The 19,954-nt window shown below is 27.2% G+C and overlaps 1 protein-coding gene across 1 annotated transcript; it reads left to right on the plus strand.

Annotated features, from left to right (window-relative positions):
• Positions 1 to 6,088: 6,088 nt before the first annotated feature.
• BGW36DRAFT_411721 (uncharacterized protein) lies at positions 6,089 to 6,946 on the plus strand (the record flags this gene model as incomplete). The annotated part of the gene is made up of 2 exons (XM_046219180.1): positions 6,089 to 6,896; positions 6,938 to 6,946. The coding sequence occupies exons 1-2, from the start codon at positions 6,219 to 6,221 to the stop codon at positions 6,944 to 6,946; spliced, it is 687 nt and encodes a 228-aa protein (XP_046067184.1). The 5' UTR covers positions 6,089 to 6,218.
• Positions 6,947 to 19,954: the final 13,008 nt, after the last annotated feature.

Raw genomic sequence — 19,954 nt, forward strand, 5'->3', positions numbered from 1 at the left:
TCTAAATATATAAATTATTCTTATACTAAATTTAGTGATTCTCTAATTCTTGTAGAAAGATAATAAATTAATAATATTTATAGAATAGTAAAGAATTATAGAGTAATATATCCTTAAATTCATAATTAATAACTTATTCTAATAGAATGATTAATAAATCTTTTTATATCTTAATATCTAATATTAAAGTCTAAAACTCAGTAAAAAATATAATAAATTCTTTATTTATTTAATAGAAACAGAATAATTGTCTATAAATAATATAAATTAAGTTTAGATCTCTAAATAAGTATTTAAGAATATATAGAATATTCTAATAATTAAATAGTTAATAGATTCTATTTTAAATATAAGATAAAATCTAGATGTATAGAGTTTTAGATAGATAGCTTATAATATAAACTATTTAAACTTATAGAATTAGATATTAATTAAGATTAATTATTATCTTTTTTTTAATTTATAATATGAATTGATGAAGATCTTTCCATTCTTTTTTGAATTTATTAAAATTAGGTAGATGTTTAAAAAATCTAATAAAGATAATAGATAAAAGATTAATCAATATAAATATTTCTATAACAATAGCTTCAGAGTCTTTAGCAGAGTTTAATAAAATAGAGTTTAAAATAAATATAAAGATATTAATAATTAAGATAGATAAGATTAAAACTTATTTTTTTTTAATAATATTAAATCTCTATCTTTTATTATTTATAAACATTATTATTAAATTTTCTATAATTATTCTTTTTAATAGTTATAAATTACTTATTTATAAATAGATATTTCTTTTTTATAGACTAAGAATTTATTAAAATATTAATTTTTAGGTTATATAATCTTAAGCTTAAATTTAGCTTAATATAGTTTCTTTTACCATTTAGTAACAATATTATCAATATATTTATAAGCTTATCAATAATAATTGAATTACTTAATTAAGTATTCTAATACATAGATAAAGAATTCTTCTAGATTCTGTAATAGAAATAGAGATTATAGAATAATAAGCATCTTAGATCAATCTATAATAGGAAAAGCTACATAATATCAAGATACGGCAGGCGGATAAGATCAAAGATTAACAATTGACTGATTAGACCAGACAGACGGACAGATAGATAGAGCTAAGTACAGAATTAAGAATAAGACATAGCTTAAAGAGTTATAACAGGATTCTTACAGCTGAATAGCTTTTATTAGAGTTGCACTAAAATGCAACTATGGTTACATTCAGTTAGACCAGGGGAGTAGGTTGGCGGGTTGGACAGGCGAGCTGGCACCATAACAAAACTGGTTTAATAGAATTTTAATATATAGTTTAAGACTAATATAATCTACTTTAAATATTAAATTTTTTAAACTATATTATTTCTTTTGTTAATTTTTTTAAAGATTAACTTAATTTTTTAATAAATATATTATAGTTTATAAAGATTTTATTAATCTTATTATCTCTATTATCTAATGCTATTTTGAATTATATCTATATATAGAATTTAAATCAATCTATAGTTTCTTTTTCTAGAAATATTGAAACTATTAAGATCTTGTCTGGTTCTCTATATAATAAATATGAGTTAATAGAAAAGTATAACTATATTTATACTAAATAATTCTTTAGTTTGATCTTATCTTCTTTAAATAGAATTAATATATTAATCTTAATCTTTATATATAATATATTCTTTAATTAATTGATCTATTCTTATAATTATTGATTAATTATCATTATAGATTGGATATTAGATATTTATTCTTTAATAATATTAGATATTAAAATTACATTATTATCTATTATGATTAGTAATTTTATTAAGATAATACTTATTCTATATCATTTTTTAAAATTAAGATGATAGTTCTTTTATTATGTACTAAGACCTACTCTAGTTATTACTAGCTATATTAAGGAGTAATATGATATATTAAACTATATAGAGATTCTTTATAAATAATTAATAACAGAGTATAAAGATTGCTAAAGGATAAGATAGAGATAAAATATAATTAAAGTAAAAGTGATATCTTAATATATTATAGAACTTTAAATAAGATTATCTTATTAATTCTTATAATATAATTAATAGTAATAATTATAATAATTTATATTAAAGAACTATACTAAAATAAACTAGATATATAGAAATGAATATATTTATATAGATATTATTCCTATAATATTCTTTATAATCTAATTATATATAGATTATATATCTAATTATTTTTTTATTCTTTTTATATTTTTTCTATACTCTCATTATATACCTAAGTGTAGATACTTATATAATATATAATCTTATATAAGTAATGAACAGGCTGTATTTGATTATAATAATTGGTTAGCTATGGTGTTAGCTGCTTTAATAGACGCTTGTTCTGAAGTAATCTAAGATATCCTAATCCATCCTTAGCCTTGCATATGTTGGTTTCGTAACATGGCGGCTCGGGGGTAGTGGCGGTTCAGGGGTGGATTACGTTAGCAGATGCTATTACATAAGCAACCAATGAGATTATATATATAAAAAATAGATACTAAATGGGATCTACTTAGAGAATAGTAATAAACAAGATTATTATTAAGTATAATTGAATATTATAGAAATAAAGCTAAAAGCAGCTATACTTTTATTTAGTTATAATTATTAATATAGTAATAATTAGTATTATAAATTAATATTTTATTTTAATATATCTTAATATATAATTTAATAAAGTAAGTATTTCTAGATTTAAAAATAAATAGTTCTAGATATTAGAGTAAAAGCTTTAATATTTCTAGTATATAAAATTATTTATTTATTATTATATATTTAATTAATTATATTTTATATTTATATTTATATTTAAATAATATATTACTATTAATATTTAATGATTTACTTTACTATTCTTATCTTTATAATAAAATAGCTCTACTTTAATATTATTTATAATCTTTTTTACTATATTAATAGAATAATTTTAAGTAATTATTAATTCAAATAAATTATTAATTATATTTTAATAATATAATATTCTTATAATAAATATTTAGAAGTTACTAGATAAGCAATAATATTCAATACTAATAATAACTAGATTATTAGTAAATAATCAATATTAAATATTTATAAAGTTATAATATCAATATAAGAATATATTAACTAATTAGAGATTTAGTTCTTTATAAATACTAAATCAAAATTATTAAAGATATTGATATCTATAATCTAAGTTGGAGCTTAATTAGAAATTAATAAAATCTAAAATAATTTTAATAAAATCATTTATATCTTGAAATATCTTTATAAAAAAGTTTTAAAATAGATACAATTAATTCTTAATAATTATTATAATAAGTAAAAGATAGACTAAGATATAATTATAAAGAAAGTCTTTTAAAGTTATACTAGTTTTAAAAAATAACTTAGTCTAATATTTAAAGATTATAATAAGATATAAATTATAGAATAATAACTATACTAAATAAGATAAACTAGATCTATATAATAATTAATTATATAATTTAAGTAAATCATTATAATTTCAAAATATAATAATAATATATAAATTATAATGTTTAAAAATATATTAAAGATTGAAATATAAACTAAACTTATTAAAATAGATTAATTATTAAATATTAATAAATATATTAAAATAATAATCAAAATTAATAATAAACTTTATAAAATTAGATAGCATCAATGAAAGATCTAATAATAAAGATAATATAAAAAATTAATAACTTATAAATAATTATATAATCACTAACCAAAATAATTATAATATAATTAGAATAAAGATATTAAGATATAAATAAATATTATTATTAATAAGAAAGAATAGGATTAAAGATATAAAAAAAAGGCCTATTATTAATATAAATAAAAAAACACTTTATAAAAGACTCTTAATAAGGATAAAAAATCAATAATATTAATCACTATAAGATAGTAATCTTCAATTTATAATTCTTTATTATTTATTAAAATATCACTAAAATTAGTAATAATAAAGAAAAAAAAGTATATGTAAAAGTATAAAATAAAATATTAAATTAAAGATTTAAATATAAATTAAAAAAAATTATATTATAACAAATAAATTCTAAGAATTTTAAAAGATATCTTAAAAATATATAGAAAGGAGATATAGCTTAGAAAAAAGATATTAAATTAAAAGAAATATATAATTACTAGAAAAATAAAAAATAGAAAAAGATAATATTAATAGATTAATATACTGTTAGACAGAAAATTAAAATTTTCTTATTAGAAAATAAAATCTAATATAATCTAATATTTTGAGATAATAAATAGAAAATAATTCATAAAAACTTAGATTAAGAATTAAATATCTTCTAGAAATTAAAATTAGTAAAATCTACTAATTGATTACTTTAAAAATGATTATTATAATAATCCATTATAGCTAACAAAAAGAGATAAGGATAGAACCTAGAAATAAAAAAAGAACTTCTAGAAATATTAAAAGTAGGCTGTCATTTGGTTCGGTTCGGACCGAACCAAACCCGAACTGAAACCCGAATGGTCCGGTTCTGGTCCTATATACAGTGAACCGAAGTGGTTCAGTTCACCAAGTCCAGAACCATATGGTTTTTTGGGGCCTATTTGGGTCTAGTTCGGTTTGGGTTTTCAGTTCGGTTTCATCTGAATATCTGAATACTAATAGATTTTTATTAATAATACTAATATATTTAGGATTAATTCTAATTCTTTATAATTATTATTAATTATATAATCACTTCTAAAGCAGCTTTTTATGAATTAAATTCTTATTTTTTAAATTAGGACTTTGTTTTGGATATTTCTATAAATATCCAATGAGTTCTTAGTATTTAAATTATAATCTAAGAATTATCTAGATGATAATAATACCTTTTCTACTTATTAAAGTTATTAAATTTTAAAATATTATGGTTTAGTAATGAATTAATAATTTAAAATAACGATTAAAAATTAATAAAATAGAATTATTTTAGAAAAATTTAGAATACTTAATATATTCTTTATTTAAATAAAAATTATTTTTTAATAATACTATACAGAAATTACAGATTAATACTAAAAAAATAAAAAGATTAATAGTATCTAGCTTTCTAATTAATAATAGTATAAAATGATTTATATTATATGAAAATAATTTTATAGAGTAATTAATAAAGAATTTATAATAATCTATAGAAGAATATACATTAATATATCTTTAAATTATAAATAATCTTTATTATAATAATTAAATATATAATTTTAATAATAAATTTTTAACTAGAAATTTTCTATAAAATAATAAAAATAATATTATAGATTGTTTTTTAATAATATAATCAATTTATAAAAAAAACAATTAATATTAAAGAAATTATTAAATAAATATTTTATAATGAAGAAAGTATTATTATAATTACAATAAAAATATTACAATATAGTTTAATATTATGATTAATTAAAAAAAAAGAATAAAGATATAAAAAAAGATCTACTATAAGTATAAATAAAAAGAATATTTTATAAAAAACTATTAATAAGAATAAAAATCAAATAATATTAATTATTAGAAAATAATAATTATTAATTTATAATTCTTTATTCTATATTAAGAAATTATTAAGATAGATAGTAATAAAAAAAGGAATCTTAAAAAAATATGAAATAAAATTATAGAATAAGAATTTAAATAGAAATATAAATAAATTATAATATAATAAAAAAGCTTTAAAAAATCTAATAAATATATTAGAATGATATTTAAAAAAAAGTATAGCTTAAGAAGATATTAAATTAAAAAAAGAAAAAATTTATTTAATAAAATAATATAATATAAATTAAAATATTAATAATTCTTTATTAAAAAATAAAATCTAATATAATCTAATATTTTAAAATAATAATTTGAAAATAATAAGCTATAAGGATTTAAATTAAGAATTGAATATTTTGTAGAAATTAAAATATAATAGAAATAATTAAAAAGAAATTCTAAAAAATAAAATAATAATTCTAAAATTAAATTAAGATATGTTAAGAATAGAAAAAAAAATTATAAAAATTTAAAATAAATTTATAAAAAAAATAAATAAAAAAACTCGCGCACCGATGAAAACGCACCCCCTCAGGTAAAAAGTACTGCGGGAAGGAATCTCAATTATAATAGACCTCTCAACTATCCCCTATCTCAAATCTCTCCTCTTCAAACCCCGTGGTTGAACCATGGGCGCGAAGAAGAGCAAAAAGGGGCTCCCGTGGCCTGAACCACGGTTCGAAGAAGATCCTGATATACGCGCATATGCGACCACCATCGCCAAAGACCTCACAGCAATTAAACAGCATGCTGAAAAGGTTGAATCAGGCCTGCCGCCGGGCCTTACTCACCAGATTCTGGATGCCCTCATTGGATTCGCGCAGCGAGTCCACAAGGCACCCACGATCGAGGCCCTCGCGCATCGCCTCGCCCGCGTCGAATCACACATGGAAAAGACACAAAAAGAAGTGTCTCAAACCTCCCGTGAGGTCTTGACGACCAAAAGCAACACTAACCGCCTGATTGAGGCCATTTGCGCTCCCTCACCCCCTGGATCTCGCATCCTGAAAACCTCGATGAGCTTTGGTCACGTGACTGGGAGCAGCAGCTCCGAGTCCTATGTCCACGCTTGGGGACGCAAGGTGCCTTCGCACCCCCCTACAGTTCCAAGCCTCAGCCTGTCAAGCGGCAACAGCACTCCTTTGACCCCGTACCCGGCCCAAGAAGATCTCGAGATCTACCTCGAACGCACTGATAGCGAGGTGATCAACCCTCTGCGCCGACACCTCGATGAGGTTGTCAAGCGCGCCAATCAAGCGGTTCAATCGCTTCAAGAGCCGACCATCTCCCACCGGCGCTTCGCTGCAGTCCGTGTCCTCCCTAGCGGAGACATGGCCCTACTCTGCAGCACCGTTGACGACGTGGATCAATTGACCCGCAAGTCAGCCTGGACCCGAGCCTTTGGCGACAAGGTCCAGATCCGGAAACGCACTTGGGGGGTGGTCGCGAGAGGCGTGGACACCTCCATTGACCCCAGACTGGCCCAATTCAAGGTCACGCTCCGTACGGAAAATGCCCCTGTATTCGCCCAACTGCCTGCACCGATCAATATCACCCATACCGGGTGGTTGCTAGGTGAGCGCAAACTTAAAGAACAAAGCCCCCCCCAGTCACAATTGGTCGTCATTTTCGATGACGAACGTGTCGCCAACTTTGCCATCTCTCGAGGCCTAATTATCAAGGGGAAACAGCACCAATGTACGATCTATGATAAGAGTGTCAACCTGCAACAATGCTTCAATTGCCAAATGTATAAGCATATCGCCAAACACTGCCGACGTCAGGCCTGCTGCGCTTACTGTGCTGGCCACCATGATACTGGGGACTGCTCCACACCCCACGACAAGCAGTATGCCAAGTGCACTAACTGCGTCGAAGAAAACACCCATATCAAAGATCCAGCCAAGAAGCACGACGAACGCCACTACGCCTTCGCGAGGGAGTGCCCAATTCGGGCATCCTGCCTCTACGAGGTGCACCAGCGTCGCGCCCACGGGCCCCAATTCCACGCGCCAGTCGCGAGACCAGGCATGGCCTCGCCAGGCGCAGTCAATCCGACTGCTGACCCTACCCCGGCCGAAGTGGCCATGGAGCGCAGCCCCAGAGCTCCCACCCGAAGCGCCCCAATCCCGCGGACTCGGTCCGCCCCGTCACGCAGCAAAAGCACGGCCACCCGCAAGCGTGCCGCAGAACCTGATAGCCCTAAAGCCCCGGCGAAGCCAACAACCCGATCCTCAAAGAAGGCCATGCGGGATCGAGAGGATCCCATGGACGAGAGACAGAGTGACGCCAACGTGAACTCACTGATCACGCACGAACCTCTACCTCAACTGTCTCCGCGGACCCCCCCTCGCTGGAGTCGGCCAATGTCGACGCAGTCAAGAAGGTGCGACGCCGCCAAAGCGCACGCCCTGCCGCTGACGAGTCGTCCGACGACGAATTGAGCCTCACCCGCAGAGACCCCAACTATGGCCCCACTGACGAAGCAATGACCACTAACCTCGAAGACAGTTCGTGGGCCTAATCAACCTATCTTAATGTATAAAAACCCAAATCGGTTATATATTTTACAGGCGAATTGCTGGAAATCGCGTGACGAGGTGCAGATGCACCTGTTCGGGGAGGAGGAGCTTCAGGAGTACGACATCTTGGCGATCCAAGAACCTTATATCAACAAACTTACAGACCCATTGATCACCTATTCACTCGCCCTGCAGGGCCGCTTCCACGTGGCACTGCGCCCTACACCAAAAGCCAACTACGATGACCGTCCCCGGGTGTGCCTCTACATCAATAAGCGCCTCGACGCCACGAAGTGGGAGGTGCACCACCATAACAGAGATCTCACAACATTGACGCTCCATACCAACTTGGGCGTGGTGAATGTGCACAATATTTATAACCCAGGCGCCGGAGCGACTGGCGAGTCAAACCTTGAGGCCCTCACAGCCGCGATATCAACGCGCCCTGGCCTGCACGTCGCCCTAGGCGACTTCAATCTGCACCACCCGCTCTGGGCGGCCCCCGACTACGAAGCTATCGACGACGACGCCACCAAACTCATCGACATCGCGGACGCGCACGGCCTGCAGCAACTGCTGCCTCGAGGCACTGTGACGTACGAGAGAGCCGACGCCAAGACCACCATTGACCTCGTCTGGGCCTCGCACGCCCTGGCAGATCGCCTCATTGGTTGTCAGGACCGCCGGGAGTGGTGGTACGGTGCAGATCATGTGCCAATCCACACCGAGTTTGACCTCTCGCCTGCCCGAGCCGCCCCGGCCCGCCGCAGACAGTGGGATGCCACAGACTGGGAGTTTTTCATCAAGCTGATAGAGAGCCGCAGCTGGCGCCCGCAGGACTTACCTGATAAGGAAGCGATCGACAGCGCTATTTCAACCTTAATTAAAGCCATCACTGACGCAGCCGAACAGGCTACGCCATGGAAGCAGATCTCACTATACTCCCGGCCTGGCTATACCCCCGAGATGGCCGCACTCAAACAGGAAGTGACCCGACGCAGACGCTTTGCAAAGCAAGCCAACACAGAGCGTGCATGGGAGTCATATAAGACGGCCAAGCAACATATGAAACAGGAATCGTCACGCCTCGCACGTGAACTACACCGAAGCCGCATTGAGGAAGCCACGCAGTCCATTGAGGGCTTCTGGAAGGTGGCCAGATGGGTGCGCATGCGCGGGTCCCCTCGTGCAACGTTCACCCCAACGCTATACTATGAAGGCCGTCAATACAGCGCCCCCCAAGACAAGGCGGCCCTGCTCCGTGCGGTGCTGCACCCTAACCCCCCCGAAGCTGACTTATCTGATATAGGGCATCAATACCGTTATTCAAAGCAGCTAGAGATGCCACCAATCACAATCCATGAAGTGCACGCCGCGATTAGTCACGTGAGACCGAAGAAGGCCCCGGGGCCGGATGGCATCCCTAATCTTGTGCTCCAGAAGCTCCTTCCAATCATCGATGACTACCTCACTAACCTGTTTAATGCGTGTATCATCTGCCATTATTGTCCAGCCCACTTTAGGCAGTCCAACACGGTAGTGATCCGTAAACCAGGCAAGCCAGATTACACCGACCCCAAAGCTTACCGGCCAATCGCGCTATTGAGCACGATTGGGAAGGCCCTTGAGGCCGTTCTCGCCACACGGCTGAGCTATCTTGTAGAATATTATGATTTGCTACCAAGGAACCATATGGGAGGACGCCGAGGCCGCTCGTGCGAGCATGCCCTGCACCTCCTACTCGAACGCACCCATGCGGAGTGGCGCGAGGGGGCTCTGGTAGCGTCTGGGCTAGCCCTAGACGTCTCAGGGGCTTTCGACAACGTCAATCATAAGCGACTTCTTCATGATCTACGCAAGCGGCGGGTGCCGGAGGCCCTGGTACGCTGGATTGAAAGCTTTCTGAGCGAACGCCGCACATCAATCATCCTTCTCGAGGGCGACATGGGCAGATTTCCGGTTAACACTGGCATCCCACAGGGGTCCCCCCTGTCACCAATCCTATTCCTATTCTTTAATGCCGACCTCATTAACGATATCCAAAGCCAATGCCCTGGCACCCTCGCCATGGGCTACATTGACGACGTTCTAATCATGGCATACGGGGACTCGGCCGCTGACAACTGCCGCACACTCTCCCAAGCGCACCAGGTCGCAGAGCGCTGGGAGCGAACACATGCCTCCAAATTCGCACCGGCCAAATACCAGTTGACGCACTTCTGGCGGCGGCACCGTAGCGTGCCCAAACCGGACTCCCCCCTCGACACCCCCCTCGTCCTACGAGGCGTCGAGATCGCGCCAACTGGCGCCATCAAATATCTCGGGGTGCAACTAGACTCCAATCTCACTGGCATGGCGCAGGTGCGTCAAATGAGGAAGCGAGCCGCAGGCCTCGTCGCTGGAATAGCCTCAATCGCAGGATCCACCTGGGGGACTCCACTAGTCCATTTACGGAAGATCTACACAGCCGTGCTGCTGCCTCAGATCATGTACGCATGCTCGACATGGTACGTACGCGGGGGCTATGGCTTCCACGCCGCCAAAAACGCTGCCGAGAAGGCCGCTCGATCGATTCAGTACCAGGCGCTGCAGCGCATCTCCGGGGCGTTCCGCCGCACAAGCCGGCAGGCCCTTGAGGTCTGCCTGAACGTCCCCCGCCCGAGATCACCCTCGCACGGCTTGCCGAAGAGGCCTGCCTGCGCATCATGACTTCGCCGATCCGCCCAAAGCTGCACCAAATCCGAGGCGATGCGCACCGGAACAACGCATACACGTCCCCCCTACACCGCTTGGAAGCGGCTGTTGACGCCAAATTGGGACGGGGGGTGTGCCAACGAATAGAGCTGATCCAGCCGTTCGCGACTCCCCCTGGTGGCAGCCGCCAGAGACATTGATTAGCGAGGACCGTGAGGCGGCACTCGCTGAATTGAGAAAACAGACCCCCCGATACAAATATTTACCGATAGCAGTGGATTTGACAATGGAATTGGGGCCGCAGCGCACTCTACACTAGGGAGCGTCAGCACGCCTGTGGGCTCCGCCGACACACACACCGTTTACGCAGGGGAATTGGAAGGCATTCACGAGGCGCTAACACTCCTCTCAAAGCAATCTGACTACGCAGGGCCCCGAGAGGCCACGATCTACACCGATAACCAGGCCGCCATAACCGCCTGTGGAGCCCCCAAGCGCTCATCAGGCCAGCATATCGTGCAGCGAATCGTCAAACAATTAGATCGTCTACACAAGGCCCACTGGCGTATACGGATACAGTGGGTGCCAGGCCACGAGGGCGTGCCTGGCAACGAGGAAGCTGACCGACTAGCAAAGCTCGCCGCAATGGAAGCAATTCGCCGCACTCGCGTTGAGGAGAGACGTGCCCGGATCAATGCACCCAGCCAGGCAACGCCACATGCCGCGCGTATGACCTTCAATCTGATGCTTCAGCATCAGAATATAATCTTAGTGACGGTCTGCCGTCAGCGCCTGCGCGCGGGCTTCGCCGAACGGTGGAAGCAAGAGTGGGAGATCGCCGAGCACGGTCGGGATCTTTATCAGATATTCACTGCGCCGACGAAGGCGCTTCTACTGCTGCATGCGGGGCTTCATAAGGCATGGAGCTCAGCCTTAATCCAACTACAGTCAGGCAAATCGGCCCTGCGCACTTTCTTAGCAGACGTCAAGATCGCCGACTCACCCATGTGCGACTGCGGCTTCGGCCGGCAGGATGCCAACCATGTTCTTACCAAATGCCCTCTATTCACCCGACTGCGTACACAGACACTTTGGAGCGAAGCACGTGAGACCGACTACAAGCGACTGCTTAGCCAGCCTGCTTGGGTCAAAAAGAGCATCGACTTCATGCTGCGAACGGGTCTCCTGACCCAATTCAGGCATGTCGTCCCCCCAGTGTCACGTCCGCTGTAAGCGCGACTGTTATGCAAAAAGTTCTTCCTGTCTGGGCGCCCTCGGGCACGCAGGCCACCCGAACCACACGATTGATGTCCCCGGGCCCCCTCTTATTTGATTCCTTCCCCCCCTCTCCCCGCGCCGCGAGCGCTCGTTGTACAATATTTCATTAGTCTCCATAGTTTTCCAGCGTTCCACTACCACCCCCTCAAGCATATAAGGTCTGTGACATATCTCATTTGTTGGCGTTTGAGCGTTCTGTTGATTTGTTGATTTATTATTGTTTGGCGACGCGGGAACGCGTGCAGAGTTTTTAGCTAAGGCTGCGTTAGAGGTGCCTTAGGCGCTCTGTAGTCAAGGCCTATGGCCGACAGCCCTGCACTTTCTCTTCTTTTTATTGGCAGAGAGGCCCACTGTCCATTAGCCTCGCCGCCAGCCACACTAGGCTTAGATGCGCGTATGAATACTACTACTACTACTACTACTACTACTAAAAAAAATAAATAATAAAGAATTATATTATTATATATCTTTTAAAATAATATATTAAAAAAAAGTATATTAAATATAATAATGATATATTAATATATATATAAAATATTTAATTTATAATAAAGATAATCTTAAATTAATTAAAGAAATAGAAAAATTATTTTATTTAAAAAAAGATATCTATATAATGAAATATCAAGATATATATATAATTATATATATTATTTTTATTCTAAATTAAAAAAATTTAACTATTTAGAAATATAGTAAATATTATATTTTGATAAAATATATATATATTATTAGATAAATAAAAATTTATATAGATAATTTTTTGTAATATTAAGAATTGTTTACCTAATATTTAAATGTCTTAAAAAGAAAACTATTAATATATATATAAAAAGATAAAATATCTAAGCTATACTTATTTTAAAAGTATAGAATATAGAATAGATAATTATTATATATAGAAAGAAAAGATAAAAACAATAAAAAAAGAATAGATATAATTTTAAAAAATATAAAAAAATTGTTATTTATAATATATTAAAATGATTATTATTATAATAACTATGAATAATAGATTAATAAAATATATATCTATTATATAAGCTATAATTTGTAAAAGTTAATAAAAATATTTATTAATTTTAAAATATTAATAAACTTTATTAACAAATTTTGTTTAATAAGATATATTTAAGAATTTAAAATAATAAATTTAGTATTAAATATTTTTATATTAAAAAAATATTTAATATTATAAATTATATATAACTATTGATCAGTTAATAATTAAATAATAAATAATATAAATAAAACATTACATTAAGAATAGAAAACAAGTCTATTATAAAGAATAAAATTTAGAATAAAATTTAATATTAAATATTAAATAAAGATATAATCTAAAAATATATAAAAAAATATTTATAAAATAATATTTTGAATAAATAAAGGATTTTATAAATAGATTATCATCTTGATAAAATTAAAAAATCTATTAATATAGTTTATATAATATGTAATATATATATTTAAATAATTTTATTATAATATATTTTAATAATATAATAATATTCTTAAAAGATTTTAATAAATATAATAAATATATCTAAAAAATTATAATTAAACTTATAGATATAGAATTTATATTAAGAATTAAGAAATATAAATTTAATATAATATAAATTAAATATTTAAAAATAATTTATATATTAAATAGATTTAAAATATTAAATAAAAAATTAGATATTATTCTAGTATAATTAATGTTAAAAACTATTAGCTATATATAAAGATTTATAAAAAAATATATAATAATTATAATCGTATTAATAAAATTAATAAAGAAAAATAAACTATTTAAATAAATAATAATATATTAATAAATATTTAAAAAGATTAAAAAATTTATTAAATATATATTAATTTTAAAGCTATATAATTTAAAAGGATAGAATATTATATAAATAGATATATTAAAATATATAATCAAAATAATTCTAAAATAGATTAATAATAAAGAAATATATAAATATTAAATTTAATTATAACACATATAATAGAGAATTATTATAATATAGCTCTAGTAATAGCTATTAAAATTTAAATTTTAAAATTTAAAAAATAATTAAAGAAAAAAATAGAAAATAATGAATAGAATTTAATAAAAATAAAAATTATATAATAAAATAATGGTATTATAAAATAAATTAATAATATAGAATGATATAATTAAAATATTATAAATAATGATTATAAAAGTTATTAAGCAATATTACAATCTATTTAACTAAGAATATTAAAGAATTAATAAAATAGTTAAAATAATAAATTGATTATATTATTTTTTATATTTTAAAAAAAGGATTAAGAATTATATTTGATATTATAAAAACTATAATAAAAATAAATTCTATAGAAAATTATAAATATTTAAAATATTAAAAGAAATATAAAAAAGTATTACTATTGATTTTATTTAAAGATTACTATTATTAGAAGAATTAGTATATAGAATAGTTTATATTAATATTATAATAATTATTATTAAATTAATTAAATATATTATATTATAGAAAGTATTTTTTTATAAATAGATCTATTAAATAAAATTATTATAAATTAAAATAAATTATTTATATTAAAATATTAATAAATAATTATAAAAGTATATAGGATTGAATATAAATTATTAATAAATTAATAATTAGTCTAAAAAAGTAATTTAATTGATTAAATAGTATTTATAGAATTATATAGATTAAAAATAAAATAATTAAATATAAACATTATTAATAATATAATTTACAATAAATAATATAATAAATATAATTATAAAATAAGTATTATATTTTATAAATCTTAGATATTATCTAAGAATAATATAATTTAATATATTAAAAAAAGGATTATTAGAAATAATAATAATATAAGCTAAGAATCTTTAAATATTCTATTAGATAATTTGATAAAATATTGAATAGATAGAATAAAAAATATAAAACTATATCAATCTTTAAAAAGAGAGAGAATGTTTATTTCTTATAATAAATTATAAAATAGAAAAATTTTAATATTCAAAATAAGAGATTAAATAATAAATTTAATATAATTAAATATAAATTGTTTAAAGTTAAGAAAAATTTTATTTAATAATAATTATAAATTCTAATTATTGGTAAGAATAAAAGTATATTTAGTATTTTATATTTTATTATTAGAATTTATAGAAAATCTAGAAAATAATAAAGATAAAATAAATAATAATAAATTTAAAATTAACTTTTATTGTAAAATAAAAGTTAGAATATAGAAGAATCTTTTATTTAATTAAATAGATAGAGTATAGATTTAAATATAATCTATGGAAACTAATTAGATATTTAAATTACTTAAAAAAGATTTAAGTCTTCTATTATTAAAGAATTTAAAAAATAATAATAGTTATTTTATTAATTTATTATTCAGCTATTTTTTTTTATTGTTTTTTTTTTTCTTTTCTTTTTATTTTTTCTTCTTTAATCGTTTTAGCTTAATAATATTCTGAATATCTCTAGCTATAAAATTATCAGTGTATTTTTAAAGAAAATTATTCTATAATTTTAGATAATGAAATTTTTTAAAAACCTCTTTTTTCTAAATATAAATTTAATTTTAGATAATTATAAGCTACTATTAGTCTTTATTTAAAAAAAAGTTTTTAATTTAATATATTTTTAATTTAAATAAATATATTCCTTATAATAAAAAGATTCTTTAATTATTATAATGAATTTATTTATATAATAAATATAAAGAATAATTATTTTAAAACCTTTATTCTTTAAGTGATTAGTAAATTTTAATTTTAAATATAAAAAATCTCTTTAAAGATATAATTAAATTTATTATTATAAATATTGAAATTTATAAAATAAAAATATTTATTTAAAAATATAATAAATATAAAAGATAGATACTAAATAAGAACTATTTAAAGAATAAAATAAATAATTATAGATTATTATTAAATAATTAAATATTATAGAAATAAGACTAAAAATAATTATATTTTTATTATATTTTAATTATTAATGTAGTAATAATTAATACTAAGAAAAAATATCTAATTTTAATATATACTAAATATATAATTTAATAAAATAAGATTTTAATATATAAAAAAATAATAATTCTACATATTAAAATATAACTTTAATATCTTTAATATATATAGATATTTATTTATTGTTATATATTTAATTAATTATCTTTGTTTTTATATCAAATACTATATTATTATTTAATATTTAATAAATTTATTATTATTATTATTATTCTTAATAGATAGTTTTCTAATATTAATCTTATATAACTCTTTCATCTTGTAATAGCAGTACGCTGTCATTTGGTTCGGTTCTGGTTCTGAGTTTCTGGACCAAACCCAAAAGTAGGTTGATTCAGTTTAGTTCTTAATATTAAAATTGGAATAAAAAATTAAATAATTCTAGCTCTCTAAATTGAAACTAAATCATATTAAAAAAGAATTATTAATTATAGTTAGATTAATCTGAGTTTAATCTAATTTTTATTTAAATAATTAAACTATATAAAAGAATTTTTAATTATAATTAAATTTTATTCTTAAAATATATTAAAATCTCTCTAAATTTTGGTGAAATAGATAGATAAATAATAAAAAAATTAAAATTAATTTTTTAAATTATAATTTTTTATCTAATTATTAAGATATATTTAAAAAAAATAGATATTGAAATATATATATACTTTCTCTATTAGATATACTCTATAATATAATTTAAATAAATATATATAAAAATAGAAAAGGTATTATTATTATTTAAATAATTCTTAGATTATAATCTAAATATTAAGAATTTATTATAATATTTATAAAAATATCTAAAATAAACTTCTAATTTAAAAAAATAAAAATTTAACTTGTAAAAAGTTACTTTAAAAATAATTATCTAATTAATAAAAATTATAAAGAATTAGCATTAATTTTAAATTTATTAATATTATTAATAGTAATCTACTAGTATTTAGATAGTTAGATAAAACTGAATTAAAAATCTAAATTAAATTAGATCTAAATAGGCCCTAAAAAACTATATGATCCTGGACTTGGTGAACTGAATCACTTCGGTTCACTGTATATAGGATCAGAACTGGACCATTCGGGTTTGGTTCGGTCCGAACCGAACCAAATGACAGCCTAATTAGCAGAATATTCTCTAAGATTCCTAATCTTGAGACGAGTTGTTGACAACTTTTTGACACAGTATTTATATATAATTTATGTAAATTAAATAATAATTTATAGTAATAATATATTTGAATTACACTAGTCTAGATTATATAATAAATTAGAAAATTCTATAGTAATTCAAAGACTATATAAGATTTTTTAGATAGGAAATCCTTAAAACTAAAATTTCTTATTAAAATCTAAAAAAAGAATTCTTATTCACTAAATAGGAAACTTTAAATATTAAATAAAAAATCTTAGATAGAAAATTAATTATATTAAAGCTTTTATTTAGAATAGTTTTCTCTATTAAAACTTTCTATATAGAAAACCTTAAATTTTCTATACATAAGTAGGACAAAAATTTCTCTTCCCACTTCATTTCAGCGAAACCGTCCCCCTTTTGGCGGCCACCCTAATTTATATATCTATAATCTTTATAATAAATTAAACAATAGTATAACTAATAAATTTAATATTAAATTAGAATATTTTATTAAAGTTTTCTTTAAAATAGAATATATTATTATAGATAATATAAATATATATTATTCTATTTAAAGAAATATTAATATAAAAATTAATACTAAAAATAAATTATTATTAGAAATTATTAATCACTTTAATATTAAACTGATTATTAAAAAAATATATAATTATATTAGAATCTAGTAATTTTAAATTAATAATTAATTAAATTTTAATTTTATCTAGCTTTATCAATTAATTAATGTAATATGAATGAGTTAATAATATTTAATATAATTCTGATCACTATATAATAAGAATATTAATTAATATTTAGAGATTTTAAAGTTATAGAGAAGATTTATATATTATATTAAGATTATTATTATAATATTTATATTCTTTGTGATTGGATAAAGTACTTAGATCTAAATATCTAAAAAGATAGAAAAATAAATAGCAATCCTAATAGATATCCTATAGAGCTTATTTCTCTATTATAAGAATTGATAAGTTACAGCTAATGGATGTTATAGTAGACAGTATTATATAAGTATTTAATGAGAATATATATATAGAATAAATATAGAAAATAGGTATTAAATAGAGACTACTTAAGAAATAATAGTAAATATAATTGTTATATAATATAATTAGATATTATAGAAGTAAAACTAAAAATAGCTCTATTTTTATCTAATTATAATTATTAATATAGTAATAATTAATATTATAGATTAATATTTTATTTTAATATATATTAAATATATAATTTAATAAAATAGAGCTTTAATATATAGAAGTATAGCTTTTATATAATAAAATAATAATTCTAAATATTAAAGTATAGCTTTAATATCTTTTAATATATATAAATATTTATTTATTATTATATATTTAATTAATTATTTTTTATTTTTATATTAAATAGTATATTATTATTTAGTATTTAATAAATTTCTTCTTATTATTATTATTCTTAATAGATAACTCTTTAATATTAATCTTATATAATTTTTTTATTTTATATTAATAGAATATCTTTTAAAATTTTTAATTTTAAGATAAATTATTAATAACTTTTTAATAATAAAAATTTTTTATAATATTTAAAAAGTTATAAATAAATAATATTATTTGTTTTTTAATAAAATTAAGTAAATCTTAATAATTAAATTTAGAAATATTTTTATTAAAATTATGAAATTTAAAAATATTATAGTCTAATAATAAATTCATAATTTAAATTAAAAATTAAAAATTAATAAAATAGAATTATTCTTAAAAAGATTTAGAATATTTAATATATTTGTTATTTAAATAAAAATCTATTTTTTAATAATATTACAAAGATTAATATTAAAAAAATAAAAGTATTAATAATATTTAATTTCTTAATTAAAGATATTATAAAATGATTTATATTATATATTAAAAATTAATTTAAAATAAATATTAAATAAAAAGATTTAAAAATAATTTTGATATTTATAAATTATAGATATTTTATTACTAAATTTAAATAACTTTATAGAGTTATTAATAAAGAGCTTATAATAATCTATAAAATTTAAAATATTTAATAAATCTAATTTATAAAAGAATATATATTAATATATCTTTAAATTATAAATAATCTTTATTATAAAGATTAAATATATTATAATTAATATTATAATAAATTTAAAAAAAATATTAAAAATATAATTTTAATAATAAATTCTTAATTAAAGATTTTTATAAAATAATGAAAATAATATTATAAATTGATCTTTAATAATATAATTTATTTAAAAATATAATTTTAATAATAAATTCTTAATTAAAAATTTTTTATAAAATAATAAAAATAATATTATAAATTGATCTTTAATAATATAATTTATTTAGAGAAAAGAAAGATTAATATTAAAGAAATTATTAAATAAATATTTTATAGCTAAAAAAGTCTTATTATAATTATAATAAAGATATTAGAATATAGCTTAATATTATTATTAATAAAAAAAAAAAATAAAGATATAAAAAAAGAATTTATTAAAATATAAATAAAAAGAATATTTATAAAAGAATCTTAATAAAAATAAAAATTTAATAATATTAATTATTAAAAAATAATAATAATTAATTTATAATTGTTTATTTATATCAAAAATTGCTAAAATAGATAGTGATAAAGAAAAAAAAAATTTAAAAAAATATAGAATAGAATTAT

This window comes from Talaromyces proteolyticus, assembly GCF_021365285.1.
Source record: "Talaromyces proteolyticus strain PMI_201 chromosome Unknown BGW36scaffold_13, whole genome shotgun sequence".
In the NCBI taxonomy this organism is placed as follows: domain Eukaryota; kingdom Fungi; phylum Ascomycota; class Eurotiomycetes; order Eurotiales; family Trichocomaceae; genus Talaromyces; species Talaromyces proteolyticus.